The sequence below is a fragment of the Protopterus annectens genome, chromosome 1.part0 (assembly GCF_019279795.1).
Source record: "Protopterus annectens isolate FY-2018-M chromosome 1.part0, PAN1.0, whole genome shotgun sequence".
Taxonomy (NCBI): domain Eukaryota; kingdom Metazoa; phylum Chordata; order Ceratodontiformes; family Protopteridae; genus Protopterus; species Protopterus annectens.
This window is the reverse complement of record NC_056725.1, coordinates 623,722,021-623,734,355: the sequence shown is the minus strand read 5'-3', so window position 1 is coordinate 623,734,355 and position 12,335 is coordinate 623,722,021. Positions and strand designations below refer to the sequence as shown.

The 12,335-nt window shown below is 40.9% G+C and overlaps 1 protein-coding gene across 1 annotated transcript in view; it reads right to left on the bottom strand.

Annotated features, from left to right (window-relative positions):
* Positions 1-12,335, bottom strand: part of BICRAL (BICRA like chromatin remodeling complex associated protein) — a 1,536,848-nt gene that overhangs the window by 952,441 nt on the left and 572,072 nt on the right. Inside the window, exon 4 of the mRNA XM_044061908.1 lies at positions 11,871-11,916. Within this exon, the coding sequence (XP_043917843.1) occupies positions 11,871-11,911 (41 nt within the window). The 5' untranslated portion in view covers positions 11,912-11,916. The remainder of the gene's footprint in view (positions 1-11,870; positions 11,917-12,335) is intronic.

Below are 12,335 nucleotides of genomic sequence, written 5' to 3'. Positions count from 1 at the left end.
CAACTGCCCTTGGCCATTTTTGAAAAAAAGGAAAAAACACTGTAGCCTGGTCCTAAAGGATGTCACAATCACTACCTTTGGGGAGTCCTCCTGGATCTTTTGCAGAACCTCAGATAACAGTCAAAAGGGAGGAAAAGGCATACAGGAACAATGCCATGCATGGAATAGAGAAAGTAGCCATCTTCAAGGCCTGTCTGCAAGGAATCCTGGAATTTCTTTACCTGACTGTTTTGAAAGGAGGAGGCAAACAGATCTGTTTGAGGTATTCCCCACTGATGGATTAGTTCCTGAAGACCCCCTGGTGTAATTTCCCTCTGTCAGGATCTGTCCTGCTCTAGCTCAGTTTATCAGCTCAAATGTTTTGCTCTGATGGAATGTAAGAAGCCTAAAGAGTCAAACTGAACTGAGGTGCTTCCTCTCAGGCCATCATGGCAAGTCTGCAAAAGGGATAAGTTCTGGTACCCCCTCATTTATTTGCATAACACATCACTGTGGTGTTGTCTGAGACAACTTGCAGATCTTGGAGACCAGAAATTATTTAAGGTCTTTAGAAGCAAAAGTTACATACTAACCATGACGATAGATCCGTGTTGTCCTGTTTTCATCTGGTTCAACGTGTAGGTTATTGGATCTGGTCAGATCTGACCTTGGTACCTTATACTACAGTAGTAGATCTGACAGCTCTGACTCCTCGCCTACCCAGAATTCTTTCCTCTTGGCTGATTTACCTCAGATCGAGTTTGCTGACTGATTTCAAAGGGTCTCAACAACTGCAAGAAGAAATAAAATGGGATTTTGCAAAATTGTTCACTATGGAATGAAAGTAAAACAGGGAGAAACAAAGAGTCCTGTCAAGGTCTGATTGAGCCCCAGAAGATGTAAAATGACAACTTGGAAGTGGGAAGAAGGTAAGGAGGTTGAAATAGATGAAAATAGGACAACATGGATATATCATTATAGTAAGTACATAACTTTTATATCCCATGCTATCTATTTTCATCTGATTCAATGTGTGGGACAGATTCCCAAGCTACCTAAAAAGGGCCTAGGTGGACTCAACGAAGGATATTCTTAAGCATGGCAGAGCCAAAGAATGTGCGAGCTCTAGACTGCACATCCAATTTGTAACAAGATATAAACATTTGAGGTGTTGACCAAGTTGCTGCTGCACATACGTCACTGACAGGTACTGTTTTTATAAGCTGTTGAAGTCACCATAACTCTGGCAGAAGGAGCCTTAGATTTAGACTGTAAAGACAGCCCTCAAGTCTTCTAAACAAAGGAAATGCAATCTGCTAGCCACCCAGAAAGTGTGACTTTTGATACCAGTTGTCCTAGCTTTGTTTTGGAAAAAGAGACAAACAGATGGTCTGATTTTCTAAAGTCTTGTGGAAAATAAGGAAATGTAGCTAGCATGAAAGTGCTTGAAGTTCTGAAACTTGTCTTGCTGATGTGATGGCAACCAGAAAAAAATAGTCCTCCAAAAGAAGAATTTTAAATCAGTTAATGCTTCCAGTTCAAAGGGCTTTTGTGTCAACAACTGAAGTAAAATTGTAATGTCCCATGGCAGAACTGGATCTTGAACAGGTGATTTCAATAGAAGCATTCCCTTAAGGAAAGCTTCGGTCACCTTAAGTGATGCAATAGAAGAATCATTATGTCCTATGTGAAAATTTGAAATGGCGTCCATATGGACTTTCATAGTAGAGTAACTGGAAGGAACCTCACATAAAAAGTTCAGAAAAAAAATCCAGTACTGCTTGTAGAGGGGCTAAGACAGGGTCTAAGCTTTTCAAGAATGCCCATATATCGATTCTTTTCCATTTGTTTTTGTAGGCCTTTTTGGTTGGTTCCTTCTGAGAAGGAGAAATTATGTGGAGTACAGGATAAGAAAGCCTGGCATCTCAGGCTATTATTAAAACTGGAGAAACCATGCAGTTAGTTTTAAGGACTGAAGAGCTGGTACAGGTATCCCAGACTGGTGATGGAGTAGATTTGGAATGGGATCCAGTATCCATGGTGAGTTTAGTAGTTGAGGCCAAAGAAAGGGGAACCATACCTATCAAGGTCAAAAGGAGATAATGAGTATTACTCTGGTCTTGCACCTCATGGCTTTTTGAATGAACTTTGTAAGAAGAGGTATTGGTGAAAAAGTGTAAAGGAGACCTGTGGGACAAAAGTGGACCACAGCATCTCTCGGTGACTGTCCCTGTGGAGGGATGAGGGTGAAATAACTGCTGCATTAGTTGTTGAGGTAGGAAGCAAAGGGTCAGGGCAAGGTTGTCCCCAGCAGCTGAAATTCTCCATTGCCACTGTTTGCTTGAGAGACCACTCCTGAGGTAGTAGGATAGTCCTGCTCAACCAGTCTGCTAATATATTGGACATCTCAGGCATGTGCATTGCCACTAGAAAGACATCGTCCTTTGCCAGACTCACATGGCTTCTTGGCAAGGAGGGTACAAACATGTCCCACCCTGGCTGTTGATATGGCCAGACCACTGATATATTATCTGTGTGAATGGAAGTTACACCCATGGGTAGGAGGTCCTGAAGACAGTGATGTGAAGTTTGGCTTCTGCTGATGACTAATTCCCTTGAACTATCTTCCCTTCAAAGTATCCCCCACCCTAGAAGTGACATGTATGTAGTGACTGTGGCCCTGAGAGCAGGTGGGCAAAAAGGGGTGCCCTACACCACTGACAAAGATGTGATCCACAAATGTATATGATCCCAGCATATCTGAGTGAGTCATATTCCAGTATAAAGGCAGCCAAGTTTCTGTGACCATTTTACTGCCAGTATCCACTGAAGGACTCTCATGTGATATCTTGCTAATGAGACCAGAGTAATAGTACAGGCCATCAGCCCTAAAGATGGAGAACAAGTCTTATCTGTGGCATGGATGTTTCATCATCTGATAGGCTAAAAACCTTAATAACTGTACTCTTACAAGGAGGATTTTTGCAATTTGTTGGGCTGTTATCTGTCTGGCACACTATAAATCCTATGTTCTGCATGGGACACAGTTTGCTTTTCTTGTGATTGACTGATACTCCCAATTTGTTTGCAAGAGTGAGGACGAATGCTTGATGTTGTAGTAGTACATCCTTGGAGGCAGCAGTTAGAAGCCAATCATCAAAATACAGGAAGACTTGATCACCTGCAATCAGAGATGAGCTGCTACTACTGCCATAACCTTGGTGAATAGCTGGAAGGCTGTAGCCAGACTGAATGGCAGTACCTTTAACTGATAATGATTGGCTCCCAGCCAGAAATGGAGAAATCTCCTGGAGTGTCTCTGGACCTTCATAAAGTAGTAGGCATCCTGCAAGTACCTCCAATCCTCCTTTCTCAATATAAATAAAATGGACTGCACTGTGACCATCCGGAATTCTGTCTGACATACAGCATTTAGGATGCTGAGAACCAATACTGGTCTAAGGTACCCTGTCATTTTTGGAACTAAAAAGAACCTGGGACAGACTCTGGATCCTTATTGGTTTGGGGGGGGATCATCTGCATGACTCTCTTGTTTAACAGCTTTGATACTTCTGCTGCTAAGGATTCCAGCTGATTGGGTGGCATATTGAGAATCTTCAATCTTTTCTTTGGGGAAGCAAAAAAGGGTATGGTATAGCCTCTGGTGATTACCCTTTGCATCCATGAATCAGAAGTTATGGCTTGTTAGGCTAAAGGGCGTAAGGTTAAGCATCCCCTGACTACCTCCAGCAGCAGTCAGGCACATGTTCAGGGACGCTGGTAAACTTTCTCAGTGAAGGGCTCAAGGAAACCCTGATTTGACAGTCTGCTTCGTAGTCTTGAGCAGCATCCATTCAGATTGCTGCCACCTCTGCCTCAGAGAGCTCTATCTCCAGGAGTGCTTTGGTGAAAACCTTGTGATTTTTTAACCACAGTTTTCTACCTCCTGTTTTATTCCTGGAAAAGCAGCTTTGAGGAGTAGAAGAATGGTTTCCCACTGCAGACAAGACCTTCCCATCCTGCTTGCTTACCGGGAGTGAACAGGTCTTACTGTCCTGCTCACTCCTGGTAAGAGTTTCTTTTACTTTAACTCCAAACAGTGTGGAACCATTGTAGGGGGCATTGATAAAGGATGCCTTGAAACTTTCCTCAAAATCACATAGCCATATCCAGGCATGGCAATACCAGTACTGGCTGTCCCTGATGCACCATCAACTGGGTTACACAGCTGTCACATGGCCATGTTTGAGGCAGATTGTAGGGTAGACATTTGGGTGTTCACCATTTTTTGGACGTTCATAGGTGAGTTACCTGAAAGAGACTTGAAAGTCTCCTTGATCAAGTCTCTTTGGAAGCATGTGAGGTGTGCCATATAGTTCAGCACTCAAAGTGTGAAGGTCGCTGATGCATGGGTCCATTTCTCTAGATTATTCAATGCCCTTGACTCCCTGTTAGGGGGATGGACAAAAGAACTTTCTTCAGATAGCTTCTTCTTTCTGCCTGCTGTTACTACTATGGTATCTACAGGGGGGCAGGGGCGCTCTTTGACCAGTTTTTTTTATATTTCCAGGCATCCAAAATTTTGTCCTTTTTATTCAGAACAGGTTCTGACACATCAGGTTACTTCCAAGCCTTCAAAGCGACAAGATCCATTAATGTATCAGGAGGTAGGACCACTGAGAACTTCAATGGGCCAGATCACAAAGCTTCAAGGAACACGGACTCATCTGAAGGAGTTACTGTGTGCCATCCCCCCTGCATCATAAATTCCAGAATATCCCCAAAGGAGACATCCTTGGGGAGGGGATCTTGGGGATCGTTCTCCATCATTTAAGGCTGTGCCTTCAGTAACAGACTTTGGAGAGTAGTCTAACTTTTTCCATTTGCATGTCCTTTTTTGCAGCATATGTCGTAGGGACTCTGATGGAGATACCGGAGTCAGATGGGGAGCTCAAATGTCGAGCTGCCTCGAAGCTAGCTGGGTCTGCCTGTTCCTATCAACTCAAATGAGAGGAAAGAGGATCCATTGGGAGATGTTGTGGATCCCAACTTAGTGCAGACACCAGTCTCTTTGGCTCAACCAAAGCACTTTCCACAGCCTCAAAAACTGACTCAGCTAAAATAGCCAAGGAGAAACTACTCATCACAGACTCTGTAGGCTTCCTGACTCCAAAACAGGTCAGCTCCAAGGAGGACCTCTGTGTGGCAGAGAGGTTCAGACTCATAACTGTTGACTCCGGAAAGGGAGATGGCGTCAGAAAAAGATTGGATGGTGTTGAAGGGCCTGTTCCCAGTCCTCTCCTACGGGATGGTGCCAGGATAACCCAAAGCTGAACCTATGTCCTCAGAAATTCCCTCATCATACGGTCAATATCCAACATGGTTAGACTTCTGGTGGACTGACCAGACCTCGAAGAAAAAGCTACAGTTGTTGGTCTTGATGGTATTTTTTGTTTAAGTATACATGAGCAAAGTCTGAGGCTGGCCGGCCCTGAAGAAAAGGTATGTTTCACCGGGGAAGTTCAGATCTGAGTTGTAGGAGGATCTGACTGCCTCGACAATTTAGGTGCTGGAGCTGGGAGAACGGATGGATCCAGAGACTTTTTCATCGATTTTTCTACCCTCTCTTCTTGTCTCCTCTCATCTTGTCTCTGCGTTTCTCATTAGATCTTTCTCTCTCTTTCTCCTTGGATTTCTCTCTCTCTCTCTCTCTTTACATCGCTAGATGGAGAAGTAGAAGGCACCATGGCCTCAGAAGAGATTTTGGACCCAATCTGAGGGGGAAGTAAGCCTTTGAGAATAAGTTTCTCCCTTCTGCCTTGAAGTGCTCTGGTATCAAAAGTAGCACAGATGCTACAACTTTCCTGCAAATGAGATGGAGCTACACAAAAAAACACAGAGGGAATAGGGGTGTTGAGGGGGGTATCTTGTGTCCCCAAGGCTGAAAACTTCTTGAAAGCAGTGGACTTCTTAGAACAAAGTTATCACACTTGGAAAAATTACAATAAAAGCTTCACCCTGTATACTATAAGCAGAAATGATGCATATATATATATATATATATATATGTATATATATATATATATATATATATATATATATATATATATACTTATATAGAAAAATCTTAGGATAGGGAAAATAGTGTTGATATAGTGTACCTTTTTTCTGTGTTTTCTTTACACGCAAGTGTGTGTGCGTGCGCATATACATACACACATGCACACGTGTGTACATACATATATATATATATATATATATATATATGTGTGTGTGTATATTTATATATATATATATATATATATTTTTATATATATATATATATATACATATATATATATATATATATACATATATATATATATATAAATACATATATAAATACATATATATATATATATATATGTATATATAAATACATATATATATATATATATGTATATATAAATACATACATATATATATATATATATATATATATATATATATATATATATATACATATATATATATATATATAAATACATATATATATATATATATATATATATATATAAATATACATATATATATATATAAATATACACACACACACACACACACATATATATATATATATATATATATATATGTATGTATGTACACACACGTGTGTGTGTGTGTGTGTGTGTATGTATGTATATGCGCGCGCACGCACACACACACACACACACACTTACGTGTAAAGAAAACACAGAAAAAAGGGTACACTATATCAACACTATTTTCCCTATCCTAAGATTTTTCTATATAAGCATATATACAGTGGATATAAAAAAATCCAACAGAAAATCTTTGGGGTGACCTGAAGAGGGCTGTGCACAAGAGAAGCCCTCGCAATCTGACAGATTTGGAGCGCTTTTGCAAGGACGAGTGGGAAAATATTGCCAAGTCAAGATGTGCCATGCTGATAGACTCCTACTCAAGAAGACCAAATGGTGTAACTGTAATATTAGAGTGTTGTTCTAAAGAATGCTAGTGAGTGAAGTCTATGAAGCAAACATACCAAAAGCACTAAGGGCTGCAAATTGTTTTTTTTTTTTTTTTGTTTTGTTTTTTTTTTCAAAAAAGAGGTTAGAAAATAGATGGGGCTGCACAGGGAGGCAGGCAGAGATGGCTGATGCATGAATTCTGACAGAAAAGTGACAATGGCTTGAGCTGAACAGCTCCGGTAAATAGTTTAGCACCAGAGGAAGTTTTACTGATAGAGATAAATGACCTTTGGAGTAGCACTAGACTGTAAATCTTTTCTATTTTGACATGCATGACTTTCTAGTACTTGCTTTTTTGGCCTCTTTCAGAATTCCCAGGACATCCTTATCACAAGATATCCCTGAGGGGAAAGGATTAAACAATCCAGGAAGACAACCTGAAGGTACAAAGGTCGAGTGTATGACAGTTCCCTTGTTCTGGGTTAAAAGATTTACTTTCTGAGGTAGGAATCAAGGTTCTTGCTTGGTCAGGTTGTGAAACAGGGGAAACCAATTCTGCCTTGGACAAAAGGGTACTACTGGGATCACCCTTGGGCCTTTCTATCTTATCTTTAGTAGTAACCTTGGGTTTTAGAGACAGGGAAGGGAAGACATGGAGAAACAGACCTGCCAGTGAAAGCAGAAGGTGTTGTTCCTCAAGGCCCTGATATCTTTGGTCCTTGTGCAATACTTTTCTAATTGTCTGTTTTCTTTTGTGTCAAAAAACTCTATTTCTGGCACACCCCATTTCTTAGAAAAATTACTTTATTTAATGCCCACTTATGTGGGTCTGCCTGTGACCTGCTGAGGTGGTATGCTAAACGATTGCTGTTCCCTGGAAGGTACTGGGCCAACAAATGTAGACCCATGGACCAAGTCGCTTCCCAGAGCTGCATGGCTAAGCTACACAGAGAGTAAGAGTGAGTTCCTCCCTGTTTATGTACCACATCACTGAGATGTTGTCAGTTTTTACTAACAGAACTGATGGCTTCCAGAGTTCTTTGAATGCCATAGTGCATCTATGGACTGCCAACATTTCTTTTTGGTTGATATGATTTCTTAGGAATGTTTGATCCCACTTTCTCTGAACTTGAAGCTCACTGGTAGTTAGGATTTGATTTTCTGTCTGGATTTGGAAGGCTACTCCTTTGATTAGACTGCAAGCTTGGATCCCCCAATTTAATACCTTTTCTTAGGCAAGAAAGAAGCTGTATCTTGTGGTTGACTTAGGTCTGTGTTAATACCAAACATTTTGAGGTACCATTGAATTTTCCTCATGCAATTTTGCCAGGGGAACCTTCAAAATGCATGGAGCCATGCATCCCAAGGCTCACAGGATTTCTTGGCTGTGATGACTGATTGGTTCAAAATGGACTGAAAGTACTGGGTTAGGAAGATTTGACTTCTTTACATTGAGAATGAAACCCAGAGTTGAGAGAAAATGGTCATGGTCAAGTGAAAGGATGACTTCAGTTCCTTGACTGCACTGGCCTGAATCAGGCAATTGTCCAGACAGAGGTAAAACTGAATGCAGTTTCCCTTATAGAAAGCAGTTACTGAGGCCAGACACTTTGTGAAAACTCTGGGCAAAGTAGACAAGCCAAAGGGCAGAGCAAAAAACTGATAATGTTTTCCACCTGCACTGAAGTGCAGATATTTCCTGTGAGATCTTGCAGTGGGGATGTAGAGATAAGCATCTTTTAGGTCTTGGGTGACTAAGAAGAAAGGAAATTTGATAACACGGACAGATTTTTTTTGCAGAGTGAGCATTTGGAATTTCTGGACAAGCATGAACCCGTTTAACCTTGATAGGTCCAAGACTGGCCTTCAGGTTTCCTCTTTTCTTGGCACTAAGAAAAGCCTGTGCCCATTTCTTTCAGAGGGTACTGGTTCTATGGAGCCATGAGTTAGCAACAGATCTAACTTTACTAATGCCTCCTGCAGTTGTCCTTTTGGAATGGAAGGAAGGAATATCTGCTGGCACTGAGAGTGACGCAAACTGTAGTTTGTAACCTGTTTTTTATTATGTGTATGACCCACTGGTCCTGAATGACATTTGTCCACTTTTTTAAAAACAGAGATATTCTTCCTCCTAGTTTTGAAGGAGAAGAGGCAGGAAGAGTTGGAGTAGGGCTTGGGGGAGAAGGGACATACAGGTGTCCAGCCGAGTCATGGCTGCTCTTTGCAGGGCCCCTGAGATTAGGATCCACTAGGCCTGTTTCCTTAGACAGCTTGCTATGTTCTTGTTTTTTTTTTTTTTTGTCTGTTCCTTCTGGTCCTTCACTCTCTTTGCTTGTGTTGAGTGGAAGAGAAGGACCAGGGTTGTGTCGGGTAATTCCAGCAAAGTCTAAGTGGCTGTATCTGAAAGAAGTCTTTGGCAGTCTGCCTGGTACTGTTAGTGGCCATGTTCCCTAACGATGCATTCCTACAACTGTGATGACAGATCACACCAGACCTCAAACAGCTACATGAAGTCTAGGGTATCAACTGCAAACCCTGATGTGAGAGGACCCAATGAACTCTCTTCAACGTGGGACATCTGACAGTATTGAACTTTGGGGAAGGCTGGGGAAGAAAGTACTCAGACCCAAATACTACCACTGATCTATGGCTAGGTGCTTCTAGAGGATTTCCCCTAGGATGTAGCCAATTATAGGTACAAGCAGGCTGATCCACTGAAGAAGAGCAATGGCTACAAATCCAGGTGGAAGCTGAGGTGTGTGTCTGATGTCTCCTCATCTGAAGAAGTGGAATAAGAGAGCAAACTCGAACCCTTGATAGTTAAGATTGACGACGTAACACAATGGGACAAGGAAGTAATTTCACATGAACTTATGTACTTCCAGTTCTTTCACTCTTGATAGTGTTCCAGCAAAGGCCAGTGGCAGGGTGTGAGATCCTCCTGACAAACCCCGCAATGGGCACTTTCAACCTCATTTATTCTCTGAGTAGTGAATATATACCAACCTTCCCACGCTGACCAGTGGTTGCATTATACTGCTAGCACTTAGCAGTGTTTGATGTCAAGCTACCCTTTCATATAGCAGATGTAGTGCCAGTGTGGGTCCTATCTTAGTACTGGATGGTCACATGATCACATGCAGGCAACTTCCCATGAAGAATGAAAAGAATAAGACCTAAATATACATGCAGAACAAAATAACTGAAAGGTTCAGAGATTAGGCATAGTTTCCTACTTTGGACATCATGATGTTTAGTAACATAGAGCACACACACCCCCAAGACAAGCAGCATCTTAAAAAATGCCAAACTGGAAAGGACAAAACTTCGTAAATTCACTCATACAGAAGGCTGCCTGATGTTAGATAATGTAAAATTTTGTTAGAGGATATGAAAACTGCTTTGGGATGGGATGCTCAGTGGGTGCCAAGTAAATAAGCTTCAAATATATGACTTATGAACACCTAAGCAGAGTAACAACCCACAGATGAGCTTTGTTGCCTTTTTTGTGGTATCCTCAAAGTTTTTTTTTTTCTTTTTCCATCTCCCAGTTTTGATCCTTCTCCAAATCTTCGTATTCTCACTGACAACCTAACTTATTTCTTCCTTGTTCTCTGTTTGGCTAGGCTGTCTCTTCTTATACTTTCATCTTCTTCGGACACAAAACTTGTCCTCTTTCTTGGCCTTTCTTTAATGCAGTTCTATAGCTCCTACACAGTTCTTAGTTCCTGCTACTCTTTTATATTCATTTACATTTTAATACTATATTTTTCAATCAACTGAAATCTTCCCTTCTGCCACCACAGACACTTGTTCTTGTGGCACATCCTTAGATACATCCAGAAATAGTAATACACAGAATAGCATGATCACTGCTGCCCCAGTGGCATGCTCACCTCAGCTCATGTCATCCTCTATGCATTAGTCAGAACAAGGTCAAAGATATTCACCCTTCCTGGTTGGATACCTCACTCTCTACGAAGGATCATCTTCCCTCAAAGCTTCTACTACTTCTATCAATGTCTTAACCCTAGATGTGAAAACTTTACTAGTCAGTAGTACATGACTTTTCTGACAGTGTAGAGGATTAAGGTTATGAGCTATTAGTGAGTTGCTTCCTGTAAGTAAAGATTTGACTCCTTGATTCTCCAACTGCCTGCTGTGCAACTCTGAGTAAGTGAATAAACCAGGCAATAAGCTCAGGTCATCCCTGAAAATGAACTTTTGTATCCAATGGGCTTACAGGTTAACAAAACAAAACAACTAACTTTCCAAAAATTAAGATTTTCTTTTTCATAGCTCATCCACTAATTCTGCTTTTGAGGCAATCATATTTCTCTGCACACAGTTTGGTGGTTTATATAGGACAGTTACCTCACAAGCACAGCCTTTCTTTCCATCCTTAAGAACAAATATAAGTCTTCTTTTCCTTTCCTCTCCTCATCACTGTTAATCTCTTTGATGGAGCCTTTTGTATCATCTCGAACACATGTTGCTACTGCACCATAAACACTTCTTCTCCTGCCAGTTCTATTAAGCCCTGAAGTTAGGCATCAACATATCCCAGTCTCTGTCCATTACTGCCATTAATCACTTTGCTACCACATTTCAGACTTACAACTAATATGGTTAATGTGATATTTGTTCCCTGAGTGCTTGATTGGTGTTACAACGGTTAAGAATGCATTTTTTTCCTTTTGAAGGCCCATGGTAGAAGAGGGCAAACATTTACCCACAGTGCTTTACCTAAGATAACCAACCCTATTCTGTAGGAGAAGACACCTGACAGAAGGATAACATATCTTTTAATTTATCTCAGCAATATGCAGGCATTAGTTTGATATGGAAGACTAGTGAGAACAGCCAAGTGGCTAGAACATAAGATTATATAAAAAAACTAGGATGCAGATGAAAACTTACCCTAGAATATCTAGCAGGCATTGGTCATCATCATCATCCATGACAACTAAGTAAAAGCAAAATAATTTTTATTAGTGTACTTATAAAAACAAACTTACACAAATATTCACAACTTAACATTTAGGAAATGCAGAATCCAATGCTTCATAATCAATAAACAATCAGTGAACAGTGCAACGGACTTTTCTTCAGAGATATTTAATCTAAATTAATAACTAGCTTCTCTCACATTCACAGGCAACCAACAGACGGAAAGTACAGTTGTGTAAATTTAAATTCTACTTACCAGTAACAGTAGAAATCCATAGATCACACTGCCTTACTGGTATCGGGTTAGTAGTACCTTGTCACCCTGTTACTGGCAGTCTAACAAAACTAAGAGCTCCCCCCACCGTATGTCTGCAGGTCTGATGGATCAATCATCTGAAAGCACAGGGACTGCCTTTCAGACCAACAGACAGGACT